Genomic DNA, 21010 nt, shown 5'->3' on the forward strand with positions numbered 1-21010 from the left:
CATAGGGACCTCTCTTGTAAATTTAGCTATTAAAAAATCTATATACTGGAGGTGTTTTGTGGTAACAGAATCAATGCAGCTTGGAAACCTCAATTCTACTTATTTGTGGGGAATGACTTGTTGTAAAGCAAATGTCAAGCACTTTCTCAAGTCACTAAAACCTTCCAATTTAGGCACTCCCCTGTCTTTCCCATGATCTGTGAGTTCCCACGCCACAGCATCATTTGCCTTTTCATCTACCTACAGTTTTGCTTAGTCGGCTGGACAAGAAGCAGTAGCAGAGTCACTAGCTCAGAAGTGTGTCTGTGCTGCCTGGCCACCAGGCTGTTTGCTCCTGTCTCTGGGTAGATGAGCTGAGGTCTGGCTCATCCTGGGCACTAATCTGCCACTTTCTTCTACTAGCAGCTGTTTTGCACAAAACTTGAAGGAACTTTAATCATATGCACCTTTACCCCTCTAACAGATCTGTTTGAATCTCAAAAATCGATTCGATTCAAATCAGCAGGGAAGGCAAAATAGGAAGAAATGTAAATGTACAGATACAATGATGGCACTAGACTTCTATGTTTAGGAAACTAAGAAATGTTGAAATGTTATCAGTTTTGTGGGTTTTTTATTGCTAGTCTGCTGGTTTGCTATTTCTTGGAGTCCTAGCTACTGGCATTTAGAGATGATATGGTGGAAAAAAATAATCTTTCATTTAAAAAAGACAGTTTTCAGACTTTTATGACTTTAGAAGGGCTGGTATGAGAATGAATTAGGTGTAGCCTAAAGGCCTGAAATTAAAGGAAAATGAAAAAAATATTTAAAGAATGTTTACTACTTTTAAAGGCATTTGATGAGTGCTTGGCTTATGACTTTTAGTCACTGGAGGCTGATAATATGGGTATTTTTGCATGTATCTAGTTGTCCTTTGCTGAAAAATCTTTTTTGGTAAGTCCATTATGCTTAGTCTTTTTTTGAGATAGAAATTGATATACCAAAAAGTGCATCATTACAAGCCTTACAAAGCATTCATTACACTTTGCTGAAGGTGTTCAGGTCTTCCTTTCATTTTTGTTTGATATGGTGAATAATGCCACTGCCTTGTCCTAGCGTTATTCAGGCCTATGACCTCATTTTCCAGTTCAGCTCAGCTGTGTTTTATGTCCTCATGTCTGGGCAACAGCTAAGTCTTAGATATTTTTTTATATCTATTAGCTCAAATAAAACTCTTGTCAATACTGCAGACGTTAATTGGAATGATAGCTCAGAAAATGAAAAAGCATTTCCCAGAGCTAAAAACATTGTCATTATTTTACCTGATGGTGCGACCTCTCTGTTTGCCCTCCACCCCCCGGCAACTGGTTTCCTTTTCAGTAGTGAGAGGTAGATTGTTTCCTGTTAGCATGGTAAGTTAGTCACCAGCATCCCACTTCATGAAGTTTTCTCAGTCTCTGTGCTCCCTCTGATGCTTTAGATCTCAGAGGTTGCAATGTTGCCATCTTTTAATGCTGCATTCAAGCAGTGATGGTTATGAGAAATGGTAACTTGTGGTTTTAGCGTGCACTCTGTCTACGTCCTGTTGCATGGTTCTGTACACAAGCACCTCTGTATTCATCCTTCATGTTACGTTTATTCCTAATTTCCTTAGTTTGTTTACATTGTAAGTTGGTTCTGGACAAGGTCCACATTTTTATTCTTTCCTGTGTACAAAGTTAGCATAGGATCTTTGAGTATGGCTGTGAGATCTTGCAGAAATAAATGATTTCTGGTTGGTTATTCTAATACTTGCTTTCCTATGAAAAATGTACAGGTGGATGAATGAGTATTTTTTTCTCAGAGTTCAGACCATCATATGAAAAAAAATAAGATATGATATAAAATAATGGGAAGAGACCTCAGTGGTATTATTTTGTTCAGTGAAACTAGTGAAAAACACTAGTTAAGACTAAGAATTCCATGACACTAAATACAATCAACCCCAACATTTAAGCTGACATTTACTATATTGCCAACATAAAATACATATTTAGCATAAGATCTTTTATAACAAATACAGCTTTTTGATAACTCATTATTGCTTGAACAGGCAAAAAAAAAAAAAAAAGGATGTTATGTCTGGATTGTTTTGCCTAGTTTTTTGTTTTTCTTAGTTTTTGCAATAACATTTTTGAATGCTCTGTGGAGTAACTATGCCTGTTGCTTAGTGCCATGACTTACTTTCTTTTCTCTCCTATGGAAGAAAAAAAGAGTAAATTATAAATTCTTGAGTTATTTCAATTGAAATTTGGTTTTAATTTTCATAGGCTAAAGATCTCTGAAATACAAAATACCAGGTCAATGGCAAAATATGCCCCAAAATGAATAAATATTCAGTTAGCTGTTCAAAACTATTCTTGTGGTATTACCTGTGTATTATATTGTTTGTAAGATAAATATTGAGGTTTACTATTTGATTATTTTGACCAGGATCTTCAGTTTGCTAAAGTTGTAGACTTTTACTTAGAGTTCAGAGGTAGCTTGATTATAGACCAATGTGGTGGTAATCTGAAGCAGTAGCTTTTTTCTGAAATAGCATGTGTTTTCTGGTACTTTGTAGAAGAAAAAAAAACCCAGATGTATGAAATTAACTTTTCGCTCCCCACCTCAGACAGATCAGTCTTAATGGTTTTTTGTGTTTTTTATTCAGAACATTGAGGAGAAAAAAGGTAAACCAAGTAGTATGTCTTGTGTAGTTGACAGTGTATAGATTGTAATTGGGACAGTAAATACAAAGAAATTAACGGTAATGTGTCTAATAATTATTGACAAATTGGAGAACAAGCTTGAATAAGATACTCTAGAAAAAGAAGTGATTCTGTCAGTAATGCAGTTTTTGGTTTTTTGTTTTTTTTTTCTGAGTCTTTTCCATGCTGACTCATGAAGTTTATGGAACTTCTCCAAGTTGTCAGTTAGCAGCCAGAGCTGAACTGAAGCCATTTCTCAGAACACTTCAGGAAAAGTTAGTGATTGTGGTCCATGACAAGAGAGGTGGGAAAAGCGGAGCATTCAAGCAAGAGGCCTGACTTCTTTTAATAACGAAGAGCCTTGGTTATATTCTGGTTGATATCAGTAAGCTTTGGCTTCCCTTGTAAGGCCCAGACCAGGCACTTCCCTTTGCCATTGGCACCAAATTCCAGTGACAGATCTTGGTCTGAGAGAAGTGTCCAAAACTTCAGTGAGTCAGAGAGAAATGAACATATCTCAAAAGGCACTGACCTCGTCAAGACATGTCAGAATAAAAGGAAAAAAAGAGCTGTGCGTATTCAGTCTCTTTCATGTCCTGTCTGCTAGATTCCTCTAGGGCTAGATAAAGGTTTTCATGACTAAATCATACTTCCATGAGCCACACAGTCACGTTCTGCTGCTAACCGTGAGTTGCCTTGGTCATAGACTCTCAAATGAGTTAGCAGAGAGAAACTAAGGTGTTACCTTGCAGTATGATACTTGCTAATGTGTGATAATTACTAGTCTGCACAGTTGTATACTGCCCTAAATATAGAAGAGTTCCTCTTTTGGCTGAATCGGCAAGTTACTATTAAAGGGTGTTTTGAAAGTAAACGTACCACCTTCTCTTCAACCTCTGCCCCTTATTGTTCCCCAATGAAAGTTTCTGTTCTCTGTTTGTTGTTTGGTGGCTCTTCCTAAGCTCTCCTAACCATGAATCTCAATGGTCTCCTGTGGGTGGGTGTTTGTTAATTCTGCTGCTGACTGACCTCTCCGGAAATTCTAGGGCAGTTGCAGGTGACCTTCAAAATACAGGACATCTCTCCTTCAACAGTCTTCTTGGAGAGTGCACTGAAAAAGCTACCAATTAAAGGATTGGTACAGCTGCTTGTGCAGCATTATGTGTCATCACTGTGTTTATGCAAACTGAAACATAATTATACGATCTGGCACTGTTTTTTGTAGAACCCCTGCTTCATGCAGTGAATGGTGCTCTTGGAAGGAATGGCCTTACCAATAGTTCTTGTTTGTGCTTGTCATTTCCTCTGCTGTCTCTGCTCCCTCTCTGGTTTTTACTGAGTAGCTTCCAAAACTGAATGTAGAGCTGTTGAATTTCCATATGATTCCTTTATAACCAAGTGAGGGAATGTGGATAAAAATTGGTGCTAGTAAGAGTAATACAAATAATTAAGTGAGCTGGCCAAGCTGAAAAAGGCAGAACTTCTGTGAGAGGTAACAAATCTTTACATTATTTCACAGAAGCAGATTGCAAGATTTGAAACCAGCCTACTGTGTTTGCTTTTTGGTGTGACTCCTGTATCTGCATCTCTTCCTGAAGATAGATTTATGACTTTTCATAATGTGTAAACACATTACTTCCATGATAGGCACTCACACCATTGCTCATTTTGTTCTCTATTAAAAGAGCAGGATACGAATTTAAATCCTGGGTTATACGCAGAGATTTATTTATTTATTTATTATTAGTTTTACAGTCTCTTTGTGATCCATTTGGAGCATCATTCATGTTGCAAAACTAGTAGCCATCATTCTCACCGCTTTGTAGATTTCACAGGGAAATAACTTTTTTGTTGTTTTTTTTCCTCCGGAACTCTGTTCTGTTTCTTATATGCGATTTTCTACTAGTTGAAACTGGACAATATTAAACTGGTGTAATTTACCTGTTTTGCCACTTTCTGCTTCTCCAGGCATTTTGAATTATGAATGTTTGTGTGTGTGTGTATATATATATATATATATATGTATGTATAAAAAAGCAATAAAAGCCAATACATTAACTGATAGTACCTGTCTGAAAGGAGGAAGGCATTAGTGGTCTTTTTTTAAAAAGTAGAATATCATTGTGCATTATGTAATAGTAACAACTAATAATAAAATAGAAGTAATATTGTTACACATTATGTGAAATTGTGACTGGGTCAAACTGCCTTCATTATTAAGGTCTTAGTTATCTGCTCTGTACTATATCATCACCTCCTTTCACGGGCAATATTTTCTTTTGCTACTTTAGTTTAGACCTATCTGCTTTTGTTTGAGGGTAGATAGTCTATGGGAGAGAGACTTTAGCAGTGGCTGTTTGTTGGTGAGAATAATGTGGTTTTGTAAGTAACCCGTTTATCTAAAATTATATGACTTTCTAGTATGTTAAATATCATTGTACTATAGAAGGCAATTTCTGCCTTAGAGTTCTGTGAGGGTTTACAAATTATTCAAGTCTTTTGTCATTTTGGCAGTTGGAAGGTGAAAATGCGTGCAGCCTTATTCCTTGACAGAAAGTAAATGCTAACCTGATCTGTTGAGGCTTCGTTTAAGCCAGCAGGGAGAGGTGATTTTTCTCTGTTCTGGGGAGTCTGGTCTGAAATCAGCAGAGCTCACTGGCAGGACTTCTCCCACTCTCCCGTCCCGGAGATATCGGGTGATGGGGCATAGCCAAGGGGCTGGAAGGGAGATAATTCTACTTCTTAGCAGCAAGCTGGAGATCGGCTTGATCCATCTCATCAAATTGCGCTCTAATTTAGGTGCTCTGAATCACCTTGGGAAGAGCCTACTTCTGTCTGAATTTTGCTGGAAGGTTAAGGAAGCTGTCCATACAAATTACGTACCTAAGGTTAGGCCCAGTAAGTACTCCCCACTGATAAATCCTTCCTGCCTTTTTTAAAGTTTGGTTGGGTTTTTTTAACTGATACAGAAATTTTAAAGCAGTGATTTACATAGTTGAATGGGGTGAGTGCTGTCTTGCAACTTGATATTCATTGTGAATTTGAACATTAGTATAATGTTGTTAAAATATCTAAAATACCCTGCTTTAGTATGAGGGACATTTTAAAAAAATTAGTGGCTTTTCAATTTGCTTTTTAGTTGCAGATTTTTGGAAGCAAAAATATACTCTGGGAATTTATCTAAAAATTCTCTGAGATAATTTTTTTTTTTTTTGAGGAAATAGTAGCTTTAAAGCTTATATAAATGCAGTTTATCTTACAAAATGCTACTTGAACTTAAGGATAACAAGTAACTTGGTAAACACGTTAGAACTTTTTCTTCTATCCCAGATATAAATACTACATGTAAACTGTATTTAAAATGTTTCAAAACCACTTTTTAAAGAGTTAATAACTATTCCTGGTTTTCTACATAAGCATTTTAGGGGCATGTTAATTCATGGCTTCTGGTTTGCCCACCTCATTTACTATTTCAGTTAAGCTATTGATAATAGACCAATTGTAAATTGGGTTATTTGATTTCAAAACTGCATTAATAATTGTAATTTTACTTTGATACATTTTTTCCCAATAAGATTTAATAATTTTAAAATTTTAAATTGTATTTACGTTGCTATGGTTTTATTCCTACATAGGTTTCATGCCATTGCCCTGTTTTGGAGTGGACAACAGCATCACATGCCACTGTCTGCATGAGGCAGTCAGCTATTGTTACTTTCAGCAGTATGGTTGGTTGATGCTGGGTCTGTGAATGAATGAATTTTGTGGCAGTCAGGGAGAAAAGCCTGCAAATGATCCAGTGCGTAAGTTGGGCTATAGAGGAATTTGTGATAGCCTGTACTCCTCCCTGTATTACACCATGTGTAGTGTATATGTACCAGCAAATGATGTATCTATCTATCTATCTGAGTTCTGATGATCCCATTAATCATTGCTCTAATTACTATGATGGATTATATCTTCACAGGCACAGTTAGTTGACCTGAAGTCTGAACTGACAGAAACACAAGCAGAGAAAGCAGTATTGGAAAAGGAAGTGCATGATCAGCTTTTGCAACTCCATGCTGTTCAACTTCAGCTACATGCCAAAACTGGTCAGAGTGTTGATTCTGGGGCTATTAAGGCAAAACTGGTAAGTATGGGTGACTTGCATGGAGGATTATATTACAGTTTTCCCTCTCCTGGCTAAAGTTCTGCCTTGGCCAGTGTGAATAAGCTGGTTATAAATTCTCACATTAAAACCGTTAGAGTGTGTTAACTTTTTAAAATAACATTTAATATTTTAAAACAATTTAATAGCAACCATTAGTAATAACATAAATAACACCAGAATAATGAATAAGAATTTTAAGAAGTTGTTTCTATGTAAGCTGTTTTTACTGGTTTCTTAAAGTAAAATAAGAAAATAGTTTGATGGTTTATGAAGCTTTTCTGGAGACAGAAGTTGTGAAAGATAATAACTTCTGATATACAAATACAACCAGAGTTTCACGTATCTTAAAAAAAGCCTAAAGTGAAGGAAGTCTATTGCTTTTATTGTAGTTACACTCTGACAAGAGTAAGCATGGGGTTGTTTTGCCATACAGAGAGAGGGTAGATGGCATCACAGACCTCTCTATGTTGTCATTCTTTCTCTTTAAGAATGCTGCAGATGCATCTGTGGTGCTACCCATTGCTACATGCAGCAGACTGTTGTGAAAGAACTCAGTAAACCACTGATAATTTTGTTTGATACGTTTTCAAAAAACTTAGGCATTTACAAAGCCCACCAAAAGTTAGCAGTGATTAATCTGTGGAATTGGTTGACATTGACTGATAACCAGAGTGTAATCTGCCTTGTTATTAGCCGCAGCACAGATTCAGACTCTCATACTAAGACTTTGTAAATTAGAAAAGTACTGTTGTATAGATTTTGGTTTCCAACTGTTGGTATAAATCAAAGTCTAGTTCTCTTGTCTGTTTTTAAAATTGCTTTGCAGGTTCATTAACAAATACCTAGTCTCAACATATGTGGAACATTAGAATAGCTTCCTCTGCTATTTTGTCCTGTTAATTAATGTGTAATAAAACACAGTAATAGACTGTAAGGTTTAAAGGCAATCTAAGGTAATCACTGAATAACAGGAGTAACCCAAATTCTTCCTGTTTCAGATCCAGAAGCTGTAATTGAATTAGAGCTATGTTCCTAAGTCTACATACTTGCATATTCAGTATGAGAGTAACATTTTCTGGATTGTTGGCACATATTTTGTTCTGTATTGAATTATAGCTTAAGCATGAAGAAGTTCCTTTTGAGCTGTTAATAATTTTTGTGGCTCTGTAAATAAGCATTAGTTATGTTTTGTAAATATTAAGCTGCAGGTTCACATGTAGCACATTTTCTAATCCAACACATCACTGTAAGTGTTTTTGGGTCCCTAAATTTTATTAGTGAGACTTAATTTCTTGAGTGACATAAAGAGTAATACTTCTAACCTTTTTGCTTCTCCTTACCTTGTTATGAAAAATTTCTAAAGATACATTAAATCTCTATGCTATTGACAGGAGTCTTTTTCCTACAGGTGACAATAAATACATTTTACTTGCATTGTTTCAGATTTTATCTGTGTCGAAATTTAATTTAGTAACAGCCTAGACCGATACGCTGTCCTTAATTCCATTTAGTTCCTCCTTTTTTATAAACATTTAGCACTAATCTTTGGGGTTTGGTTTACTTTGCCTTTAGGGATTTCATAGGTTTAATGGATAGAAGCTCAGCTTAAACTGTTCTAGATACAGAAAGCTTCAAAGGTCTCGGAAGCTTGAACAGCCAGAACTGAGGCTGCTTAAATGACAGTAAAATGGGAAGTCTGAGTTTTAGGTAAATAAAAATTGTCACGCTGACCTTCTGGCAGTCAGAAAGCCTCTGAGGGCAAAGGAGGACTGTGTTTACAGAATATGTGATGGGGAAATAAAGTTTTGTACTAGTTAACTTCCTCCTTTCTTTGTTAAGGGCAACCGCTTTTCTTTTGTATGTAGACTCTTAGCATAAATGTATACTAAATGTATAAATTTTACAAACTCTAAAATTGTACATAGTGGTGAACTAAGACATTTTTAGATGTTTCTGATTGCTGAGCGGTTGATAAGATCGTGTAGTTTAGGCTGAATCCCTTTTTAGGAGCAGTGTATGTGCTTAGTCCAAGCACGATTAACTGTATGAAGTTGCCTGGTTGAATTTCTTTTTTCTTGAGTTTTACAGTTGACGTTTGTTGGTTTTTTTTGCTATTTCTCCCTGTCTTTTACGTCCCTTTTGTAATACTTTGTTATCCTTTCTGAAAGGAAAAAAAATATCTATTATCTGTACAATAGATGGTGTATTATGGAATGTTCTTTCAGTAATACCTTCAAAATTGCTTTCATGCATTTCACATTATGTTGCTATGCTTTATAAAGATTCTTGGTATTTTAGGAGAAAGTATTGTTTTCAATACTACAATAAGGTTAAAATCTTTAATAAGATTTTTAATAACTTTCACTGCAAAATACCAAATTGCTGCTAAGTACAGTTATAGCAGTGTGCTTGTTCTTTATGCCTTCTAATAAAATAAACAATCTGCTGGTAAATTTCTTTCAGAGTAAGTCATTTATGTTGTTGCATTTTCTTGATGTTCCTATTGCCTGTTTTTCTAATTATGGAACTCTTTTCTTCTGTCTTAAGTCTGTCGTTTCTGTGGATGAAATGGTAAGTATGCTGATTGCCTTTTTTGTTATGTTTAAGCAGTACTTTTGTTTTGTGCAACACCTTACATATATATTGTATATGTATATGTAAACTGGCAAAACAGATCTGGCTTGTTCCTTCTTCCTGTCACTTGGCAAGATACCTTGTAAAGAATTTTCTTTGCATTTTAGTTTTTCTTTTCTAGTTTTGGTGCCCTCTTTCCTAAGTCTGTATGTGTTTTATTTATTATTGTTACAGCTAATTTGGGGTGATTATTGGGGTAATTGGGCAGTTTGACATTCTGATTGTTCTGGCAGTTTCTAAAAATGTTTAGGTGTTACAAAATTTCTAAAGCATAAACACTGTACATACCTATCAATGTAATACGAAGTATTGTGTGTTGTATTTTAAAAAAAAACACCTGTCAACCTTTTATATATATATATATATGAAGAACAGAAAATACATTTTTCTATCTTGCAGAACCTATGCAATACTGTGAACACTAGAAAGTATGAAACTGTTCTGTAACTTCCTCAATTTTTTAAACATTTTTGAGAGTTTTGTTGTATCTCTCTACAGTGGTTCAAAACAAGACATGTTCTTTCAGTACATCATCAGAGATTCCGTGTTGCAAACCTTTTGATTTTTTAATTAGTGTAGTGATCAGTTGGAGCCAGTTCAGAGAAGAATGGCTTCTGAGTGTAATTTTCCACCTTAGTCACAGAACAATAGTCATAGTAATGGAGAAAATAGGAAGAAAACAATTCTATGGGATTACATTGTTCCTTGTATTTTAGGTGTAATGTTTAAAATGCATGACTAAAAGTGATTCCACTTAGAAATGTAACATTTAACTTTCCGTTTAAATATAATTTAAATGACAAACCAAAATCGCAGAAAATCAATGGAAGATTTCAGTCTTGAGAGTTCTTAAGCTGGCTACTTTTGTATAAATACCATGCAGTGTGCTATATGAAATTTGCTAGTGTAATCAAATATCTTTGAACACTTCAGCAAATCACTTTCCTGGGGGAAGTTAGAATTCTTCTCCCCAGTTGTATTTCAGATACGTGGAGGCACTCATGCATCTGTAAAGCTTTTTTCTGAATAGAAGACAGGGCTGGCACATTCTACATTATTGGCAAAGATACTATGAATTTTTAGTTTATCACTTTTTATTCAGTAAATGAAGCATAAAATTATCCAGTGGGGAAGAAAATGAGATTTGGGTGTGAATAATGTACCTTAAATTCTTATGTCTTAAATTCTAGTCTTTGTGTTCTGATATTTGTCAAATAAAAGATGTTCTAAAAGTGAGTACATATAGAAACAGGAGGCCTTATACAATTTAGGGCACTTTGATGCAATATTGGCAATGTTAGAGGAACACCGTACCTGTATACGGACCCTCCAGCAACTGTAAAGTGTTATGTCTGAACTGTGACCCTTCTTACAGCTGAAGTGTGTGGCAGAGCCAACACAGTACGTTGGCACTCCTGAATGCTTGTAATTGCCCTACTGGCAGTGGATGTGAATTAAAATAGCCCAAGACCATCATAATAATAGAGAGAATTGGAATAATTTTAGAAACCTCTATTCTTGAAATGTAGATGGGTCAAAATTCTTGGCTTAAGAATGATCCTGCAGTTCAGAAAGAGATCTGTTGAAGAGTCATCTCACAAGACAACTCCGACTGAAAGGCTAGAGACCAGAAGTGGCTCAGTGTGACATGTTTTCTGACATGCATACGGAGTCAAACCTGGTCTGAAACTGGGTCAATATGGGAATTACAGGAAGTGAAATGCCAGCTATTTCAAGCAATCTTTGTGCTGCTCCTCCTGAGCAGTATGCTAGGCAGTCTTGGCCAACGTGTACGTATCTTTAATGTACTCTATGTATCTAACCTAATACAAATATTTAACAGATAGCAGAGCCCATCAAATTCAGACTTGACTTTCTGGCAAATAGCTATAAATGCTTACATAGACCTGTTATGAAATACCTCTCTTTGGAAGGACCAACCTTGCCTAATTTCTCAAATGTGGTAATATCGGCCATATTCATGGTTTTATATTCAGGCTTGGAATAGTAAATAAGCATATTCACAATTTGGTGACAGATTTGTCTTGCCAGTTCTGTAAAATTTTGTTTCTGTCCTATTGCTTCTTCAGTAGCACTCCCTTGTTTTATTTGTTTAACAATGTAATTAGTACAAGTACAAAGTACAAGGGTTTTTAGGTACTCTAAATGTCTCACAAAATGCATTATGTTGAACTTAGTTTTTACTGCTGTCTCAGTTGACAGCCATTTTGAAAAGGAAACAGTAATAGATCCTGTGGTTCTACTATTTTTCTGTCTTGAGGTGGGATTTTTTTCCCCACTTTGTAAAAGGGATATAAACCACAGGTAGTCAAACATGCTCTTTTTAAAGCAGATTTTGTAGAATAGCAACCTGAGCATACTAATTCCTTTCACTTAAGTGGTCTGAGTATTAGAAGAGGTAAAGGTTTTGCATTTTCTGTACATTTGGGATGGAGCACAGTGGGATTAATTTATATTTCCATAATTCCTTTTTTGGGTGGGGGGTGGGGGGTGGAGAAAAAAAAAAGATACCTTGCTTAAAGTGTGGGTTTAATGTGGGAGGTTTGGGGGTTTTATTGTTGTTTAAAAAAAAAAAACAAACCAGCAAGTATTTTGCACTTATTTTTCTATAAAGTTTGTCAGGGTGGGCATCTTCATGTATAGAATCTCTGGGTTTATTTTTTTGTGGTCTTCAGACTCCTTAATTTGAAGTGTTTTTGGCTGGACATTTCTTGGTTGTTAGCATGAAAATAATTGTAATTTTAAGGACATACAGACTTTCAGAACATTTCTGTGACATCGTACTAAAAATCATATTAAAATAGCTAAAGAATATTGTAAAATTGCAATATTTAGTGGGCTTGTAGTTAATTTTTTATTTTAAGAAATAGTCTTCTCTCTCTTTGTACGAATCTTCCATTTGAACACAGGAAAAAGTAAGGATGATGTTCAGGCTATTTAAATTTTGCTACCTTTGTGTGACAGGGCGAAGCACTGTTGTCAGTTTTCATCCGTGAACTTTGAACCAGTATATGCATTTTGTGCTAAGGAGTTGTAAGCTGGATAAAAATCATGTCTGGAGCATAAAGTTGAATGCAAGACCTCACCTCCCCAGAGGGGAATATGCAAACCACTAGCTGCAGTGCCAGTGTCCCTGCTTTCATTTTTTTTCCTGCATGCATGTCTTGCGTGCAGAAGAGTAATTTCAGATTGTGTGTGCAGAAACAGTAAGTACTGTTTCACCATTAACTTTGATAAAAGCTTTTCAACAATTTTTTGTCTTTTTTTTTTTTTTTTTCTTTTTGTTAAAGGAGAGAGAACTTGAAGCTAACAAGAAGGAAAAAGTGAAAGAAGCTCAGCTGGAAGCTGAGGTGAAATTGCTGAGGAAGGAAAATGAAGCACTTCGTAGACACATAGCTGTGCTTCAGGCTGAGGTTTATGGAGCAAGATTGGCAGCCAAGTATTTAGATAAGGAGCTGGCAGGAAGGTATGTGAAGTCAACCCGTGTCTCATAGCATGAGAAGTTTTTTGTTGTTGTTTTTTTTCCTTTGCAAGCAGGTCCAAAGTTAAGACTAAGTAGGTAAAGTCTCACATTTGCAGTTAATTGAATAAAAGGAAGAAACAAAAATCCTCACAGTTCTTGCACTAGTTGCTGTGTGACTACATGCTTAGCCAGATGAAATGCGTAAGTTGTACAGTGCATTTTTTCAGTTGTAATGCAGCATGTTGTTTTACTCTGTCATTATGTAGGGTCCAGCAGATTCAGTTACTGGGCCGAGATATGAAAGGACCTGCTCATGACAAGCTCTGGAATCAGCTTGAAGCAGAAATACACCTTCACCGTCACAAAACTGTTATTAGAGCTTGTCGAGGTCGGAATGATCTAAAACGACCAATGCAAGCACCACCAGGACACGTAAGTGGAAGAGATGAGCCACTCTTCCATAATTTCCAGCATTTGTGGAAAACAGAAGTTACTTTTTTGCTTTTGTGATTGTTTTTACTTCAATATTGTGTTCTTTCAAATGTCACTTATAGATTTGTTTTGTATGCTGAAGGACAGACAGTTCCATGCTGAATAACATGTCCCCATAAACGATCATGAAAGATGATACAATTCCTTTGACTTGCCTAGGGAGCACTCAGTCCTTCTGAAAACTGAGCCTCTGCTATTTGTGTGTATAAATATGAATTTAACAGCAGAATTTTATTACCTATGTATCAAAATGTGGAGCTAACTAGCTTACAAAAAACAAGAGTAACAACAGTTTAGGATTAGATGGAGCTGAAATTAATTTTTTTAAAAAAATATTTAAAGGCCAGATAAACTGACACTCTGTGAAATAATTGATTTTTTTTTTTTTTCCTCTAAAAGGTATTTTTTAAAATAAAACCTTTAAAAGGCATTTTGCTCTGGGTAGCCTTGGTAGAACTCACCCAGCTTGGCACATGACCTGTTAAATCATGCCAGTGTTCAGTGCATAAACCCAAACATTTTTAAGGAAGTGCTTTACTTTGATCTGTTCTAAATACCTTAGCTGGTCAGGTGGATCTTAACTGATTATGATGCTAATTGCGTATAAAATATCAGTGGACAAATATGTGTATGTGTGATTTTAAGGGTATGCATAATGGCAAAAATGGCTTAACAAAAGCAAAATAAATACCTTGATTTATTTAAGTCTCTCTTTTTAGTTTTGAGTAGAACGGCTTTTGGTGTGTTTTATTCTTATTATAATAAATTTATTTGCTTATTTATAATAATTTATTATAAATAAGCAACCTCTTCCTTGTGACTGTATTACATCCTCTATCATTTGATTAGTTTTAAATTGCCATTTATATCATAAAACTTTTGAGCACTTGTCAGCATTTCTTCATGTAGTCCCTTTATATTTTTAGTACTTGGCTAATTTCCTTCTTTTGAAGTTACGTTCTGTGTTGCACATCACTCGGCACTGAAGTAATTGAAGTAATTATCAGGTGTGCATAGGGAGGAATCTTTTCTGATTTCATACCCTGTCTGTAAAGTGGCACTGAAGTTTGCCCTGCCTGGAGCTAGTCAAAAACTCTGTTGCTGATATTCTGCCTGTATATCATTTAAAAAAAAAAAAAAACAAACACGCAAAATGCATCGCTTTTTGGTTCACACATTTATTTTTGTTATGTCTGGTTTTTATCAAACTAGGATCCTGATGCCTTAAAGAAGAGCCAAGGTGTTGGTCCAATCAGAAAAGTTTTGCTAGTTAAAGAAGATCATGAAGGACTAGGAATTTCAATCACAGTAAATACTTGCATTTATTTTCAATGACACAAAAGAAGCAATTTAAATTTGTGTTTGTACTTTTGTAAAATCTGTAGATCGGCATATGTATTTTTATGAATATCTGAAAAAAAGCATACACAAATCCATAGCTATGGTCATAGAACTTGAAGACTCACTTTGATAGATTAGGAAACAGAACTGGTACTTCATGTAAAAGTTAAGATTTCAGCTTACTTTTAGGATATAGACACTTTGGCAGATTAGCCAGTGGTGAATTTCAAGTGTGGTAAGTCTGTAGAAGGACAGAAGCAATCTGAGAACAAACTTCCAAAGCTTAGCTATTGTGATTTTAGCTTTTTTTGAAAGCATTGGTATTGTCATCTCACACCTAACAAAAGCTGTATTAACTTTTTAGATCAAATTCTTAAAATTCTGACTTACACTTTTATTCTAAATATGAATATTGTTTCTTGCAAGTCAATATGTTGCTTTATATGCTTTTTTAATGAGGTTTTGATGTTGTCTCATCATATGTGTGATATTACACTTTTGGTGTTCTTCGAGATTGTGTCCTTTGAGTATATATTTGAAATTTGTCCGTTCTTTTGTGGGGCAAGAACTAAGGGAAACATCTCATGTGTTGTTCTTAAACATTCTTTTTGTCTGAAGCATGCTTTCTAATTTTCTGTAATAAAAGTTGAAATAAGCATTTCAAGAGCAACTACCAGAATGTAGATTTTATGCCAATGGACATCTTGGTTAATAAAAAACTGCTTTTTTTTTTTTTTTTTTTTAAATAGGGTGGGAAGGAGCATGGTGTTCCAATACTGATCTCTGAAATCCATCCTGGACAACCTGCTGATCGATGTGGAGGTCTGCATGTTGGTGACGCTATTCTGGCAGTAAATGGAGTTAATCTAAGAGATGCCAAGCATAAGGAAGCTGTAACTATTCTTTCCCAACAGGTCAGTTGGGACCTGTTACCTGTAGGCACATTTATAGTGCTTCCTGTATTGTGCCTATTAAATTTTAATGTTTGCACATTAGTGTTAAGCACAACGGTATGCTAAGCTACAGTGATTCCTGAAGCTGTATGACCTTACACTTAATCCTCTTATGTCTTGCAATTTAAGGAGAAAAATGCTGGGTCTGTACTAGTTCAGTTAAACCCATGTATTGGCAATGATTCTCCAGTAAGGCTGATGGAAATCAGCTCATTATATTGCCCCACAGAAATAATTATTTAGTGACATACATTTTATTCTTTTATGACTGAACAGCTCCAGCCAAACAATGTTTCTCATGTACTTTGTGGTCTAGAATCTTCTTCCTGCCTTGCACTTCCCTTTTTCAGGCAGTTAACAGGTGCACTTAGTTTATCAGAAACCTTACTCCTGAGAAGTCACTGTTTGAAATGTATTGGCACTTAACTAAAATTCAGGTAGCTTTAGCAAATCTTAGCTGTAGAGCTGTACTTCTTTAGTCAGTAAAAACTCAGTTCAGACACATATCCAGAATATTCAACATAACTGTAAATGTGTTTACAACAGTAAAATGTTTCTGTTGTAGTAACCAAATTCATCTTGGTCATCCTATTGTGCAGCTGTGCAGTAGTAAGTAAATTTGTGATTTTTGTTGCATTTTAGAGAGGCGAGATTGAATTTGAAGTAGTGTATGTTGCTCCAGAAGTTGATTCAGATGATGAAAATGTAGAATATGAGGATGAGAGTGGACACCGTTATCGTTTATATCTTGATGAACTGGAAGATGGTGCAAATTCAAGTTCTAATAGGAAAGATACAAATGTGGATGTCAAACCCTCACAAGGTAAACCTTCTAAAATGTGTTGTGCGCAGTTTAATTCTGAAGTCTCAATATGCAACCTATTAATGGAAAACACTGTTTTTATAGTCATTGCACAATTAATCTACTGTTATTTCAATTAACCTACTAGTAGGCGGTCAGCTCTTCTGTTTGGTCCCTCACTTACTGCCCTGGTTTAGTTAGATACAACTGAATTAACTGAATTAATTTGTGGGGTGGTTTTTGTGATCACTTTTCACAGAGGTTAAAATTCAAATTTGTTCTTATCTTTCCCTGACTCCGGTCTAGGAGTAGTTATTTCCCCTTAACACTTCATGATGTTGGCTTGAAATAACATCTTTTAGATCAGAGAGCTGGAGAAACAGTTCCTGTTTTCCTGTTGTACTCTGTTCTGCTAAAAAAACTATTAGCTCTTATTTCTTATTTTAGTAGTCATTTCAGCACTCTGTCCAGGTTCTGAAATAAGGCTCACTGATCTTCCTTCCCAAGATTGCTTCTCTCCCTTAAATAAAATCTCTTTTTAACTTGCAGTGTTTGATAAGAAACCAAGTATTGATGGACATGAAAATGGAGACCTGGGGAATTCAGTTGAAGCTCCGTTAGAAGACACTGCACCCAAATTAGCCCGTTCTGCTGAGTCTTTATCCTAAAAACAAAGAAACAAAAAAATCAACTGGACAGACTCCATCTTTGGGAACAATTGATAATCAATATTGACTGCTCCAAGTTGCATATACTAGTGTAGGTTGTAAAAGGATGATTAAATGTCAAAAAGAACTGTATTACTGTTGCCTGGAAAAAAGGCAGTTACCTCAGGGCTTCATTGTGAGCAATTCTAAATGTGGAAAACTGTCTTTTGCGTGACACACAGTAGATACCTAACACATGGCATGTGAAATGAATTTTCTTTTAATAACAAGCACCAAAGCATGGGATTTCTGAAAAGGATAACCTCAATACATTCAATTTTTAATCTCATTGATGTCCCCAGGGAAGCAGAATAAGATGTAGCCAGCTTCATCTTGACCCTGTGATGTTTTAAAGGGACAACTGATCTTTTTTGTTTGTGAAACAAGCTTTAACTCTACAAGGATGAGGGGGGAGAATTGTACCATTGCATCCATGAGGTTTGTACTTAGGATTTTTGAACTGTAACTTTTAAAAGAAAGGATTTTTTTTTCTCAGAATATAAAAACCAGAGCTTTTATTTGAGCAAAGACTGTCAAAACCCAAATGGGACAGTGAAGGATCCTTCAGCCCATGATCGTTTTATGAGTGAGATTTTTGGCAATGTTGTTTTAATGAATTCACTGCGAATTGTTCCATTTGAAACTTGCTCCAAAAGTATTTAAACAGAATATTATGGGTTTTTAAATGCAAAATTATTTGGAAAAATACTCACAATTTTGTGTGCCCTTTGGTATTTTTTTTTCTGAGCATCATCGGTTTAGTGTTCATTCTTGAATGGATACGGTTACTACAGATGCAGAGTGGTTTGAGTTGGTCGTCATTAGCTTGACGTTACGAAATGCTGTGTGCTTTTGATGGGTACTGAACATACTTATTTCACATTAAAATAATCTTTAAAGAAAGTTGAGCGCACAGTACTTTACAGGAGGTGCTCAGAATCATACAGTGTCTGGCCCTATCTCTGTTACGTTATGGCAGTTGTATTAACCTTTAATTGTCTTACTGTTGGAACAAAATGTTACTCCTTTTGTAAGAGCAGTGTATCTTAAAATAGCTTTTAATTGGTGTACATCTAAAGGCCCACGGCATGACTGCAAATGGGAATGCTGAGGATGGTTTCTTGGCCAGTTTCTCACACTCTTGTTTGTAGATCTTCTGGTGAAGTGCAGCAGTCTCCACGTGCAAGCTCTACATTGTAATTGCATTTATTATTTCAGTGTGCCATGCCAGCTTTCCTATTCACTGCTCTGCAGGCGGTTGAATTGTCATGTGAAAAGATAGGATTTTGTACACTGAGAGAGGAACTAATGTGAAAAGACATCTTTGCAAGTGTTACTGTGTAGGATGTACATACATAAGAAAAAAACCTCAAAGGCCTTTAGAGTAACATCAACTAATGTTTTAAATTGTGATGTAGAACACAGTTACTTGTCTCTTGTAGGAGCACTATATATATATGTTTATAGAGAAAGCCTAAAAATGTATATATTTTATTCAAAGATTTTGCTATTTATAAATCCCTTAACTTCGCTATTTACGTGATCATTTTATGTGTGTGTGCGCGCACGCATGAGTTCCACTTACTCAGTGGAATAACATTGTTTAGTTCATTTTTTATAATAGCCTTTATCATACAGCATACTGTTGAAGGTTTTTAAAATAGTCAAAGCTGTACAGTTTTCACCACACAGAAACTAGTATTTAAAAATAAAACTGTGTGAAGAAGAAACAGGTCCCCAGGCATGTTTCTTTTTCTGAAGCTTCAGAAACTTGAGGACACATTGGCGGTGTGTTAGCAGATAAATCCGCTGCCATAACTTTGTATCCAGATTTGTGTTTTTTCCCACAGTTACTCCAGCAGTGTACTCTCAAACTGTCCATGGCCTGGAACACTCGTTGTCCTCTGTCAGAAAGGATAGTTCAAAGCCAAGTAGTAATCATGTCTTTAAAATCACTGCTGTATGAAACCTTGCTGCAGTTCTAAGAAATGAGACTTGTCCAACTAGTCTAGTAGCTTTTTTAAAAGGCATTAAATTTGCCTGTACAGTTTCCCTTTATTTGAGGGAAAGATGAAATTTTTAATTTATTCATTATTCTTTACTTCTTGGCACACCTTATTTTCCACTTAATGCCCTTGATCAGTTGTAGCCTGAAGTGGGAGAATGTTTCTAGAGCTAGGTCCCTAACATTCCTATTCCACCAGTTTCTCATGCTGTGCTCTATTCTTCATCTTCTGGAAGCTGCTGGATCCTTTCTCTGCTCTTACCTTGTCTATTTTTAACCTGTATAGGAGATCAACAGAAGAAACAGTTGCTGGAGAAAATGACTAGGAGTAGACAAATCAGGTAGCAGTAAACGATCACCAGATCTTCTTCCCAGCCGTTTTTATAGTCTTTGTTTAGAAAGCCTTTGAATGGGCGGATTTTGCTCAGATACTGCAGTCTGTCTCCATATACTCCATACTTCCTACCAGCTGATTTAACATACTGGTTTATTGTAGTCATACTGAGATGCTTAGAGATTAACACTTTTTTAATCAAAGTTTTGCGAGTTTGAATTTCCAGATTCATTAGACAAGTGTGTATTTTCCCCTTTGTCAGTAACTGGAAGACTCAGTCCTGCTGATTCCCAGAGGTTGAATGAATTAGACTTGGAAGAATTTCTGAGGAAAGTCAGTGTTCAGGCTTCATTTTTGTTTGGTTTTTTTTAAGTGTAAAACAGTTTACTTGTGTGTGTGTATATATATTTTTACTGTAAATAAATAAAATAATATTCTAAAGAATTTTTGCATTTTTTTTAGTAGATCATTCCTTGCCTATGACAAAAATTCTTCAGTGAGACAATTGTATTTTAAGACGAAGGTGGACTGTTTGTTGGCACCTGGGACCAATGTTAATTAAAAGCATGTAAGTTAAGGAGAGTGCTTTATGGCAATAAATTTAACTCTGATCAAAGGCTGTATGTAGTATTTCCTTTGTAGAAGTGTATTTTCAGCAGTGAAGAGGATTTGTAGCCATCTCAATATAAGTTAATCCACAATTGTATCAAACAAAGTTCAAGTATTTATTGTACCTGTCCAAACATTATTACATCATGAATTACTGTCATTTTGGTAGCAGGTAGAACATTTTGCAAGAAATGTATACACCTAGTTAAGCTGAATATGATATATTTTTATTAGCCTGTAAATAAATATACTCTTCTGCATTGCAGTGATTTCTGCACCTAATTCAGACTGGTATGTAATTTTCTTCTGTTTTTATTTACAAATACAGACATCTAACCCTGTGTGTGATCTTTTTCTGTTAAGCATCTGGACGACACCCAGCCAAAAAGCCAATATGAGGAAAACCGAAGAATGCTGTCTTGGCCAGCAGTAGTTAATAACTATCTTTTTTTTAAAATGTAATTTGCTATAGGACGTGTCTCAAATTTCATTGAGATGCATTTTCTGCTGAATCTTTTTCAATTTAAAAAAATACATATTTGCAGTGTCTGATTGTATAATACCATAAATCTTCCAAAGCTTCTGGCTGAGAAGAGCTATAAAGACCCAGACCTGTGAAAGGATTAAGTCATTTGGGTAAAATTGTGAAAGCTGCCTTTTTTCCTTTTGTTTGTTCGTTTTACACGCATTAGGAATAATAAGTTATAATTTTTAGTCCTGATACTAAAGTCTTTTCAGATTAAGTGTCTGTTTTGTGTTTTAAATTGTATTTCTTAAAAAAAATAATC

At 35.5% G+C, this 21010-nt stretch overlaps 1 protein-coding gene across 3 annotated transcripts in view; it reads left to right on the top strand.

The window, feature by feature from the left end:
* The window catches only part of GOPC (golgi associated PDZ and coiled-coil motif containing), a 28195-nt gene extending 7229 nt beyond the window's left edge, over positions 1-20966 (top strand). The window contains exons 2-11 of one of the 3 annotated variants that reach the window (XM_056343076.1): positions 5508-5606; positions 6344-6511; positions 6676-6840; positions 9409-9432; positions 12807-12982; positions 13246-13411; positions 14684-14779; positions 15562-15726; positions 16408-16588; positions 17117-20966. In XM_056343076.1, the coding sequence (XP_056199051.1) occupies positions 6464-6511; positions 6676-6840; positions 9409-9432; positions 12807-12982; positions 13246-13411; positions 14684-14779; positions 15562-15726; positions 16408-16588; positions 17117-17235 (1140 nt within the window). In that variant the 5' untranslated portion in view covers positions 5508-5606; positions 6344-6463 and the 3' untranslated portion in view covers positions 17236-20966. The remainder of the gene's footprint in view (positions 1-5507; positions 5607-6343; positions 6512-6675; positions 6841-9408; positions 9433-12806; positions 12983-13245; positions 13412-14683; positions 14780-15561; positions 15727-16407; positions 16589-17116) is intronic. The other 2 variants (XM_056343074.1, XM_056343075.1) reach the window with 2 other exon arrangements.
* Positions 20967-21010: the final 44 nt, after the last annotated feature.

The sequence above is a fragment of the Falco biarmicus genome, chromosome 6 (assembly GCF_023638135.1).
Source record: "Falco biarmicus isolate bFalBia1 chromosome 6, bFalBia1.pri, whole genome shotgun sequence".
Lineage (NCBI taxonomy): Eukaryota > Metazoa > Chordata > Aves > Falconiformes > Falconidae > Falco > Falco biarmicus.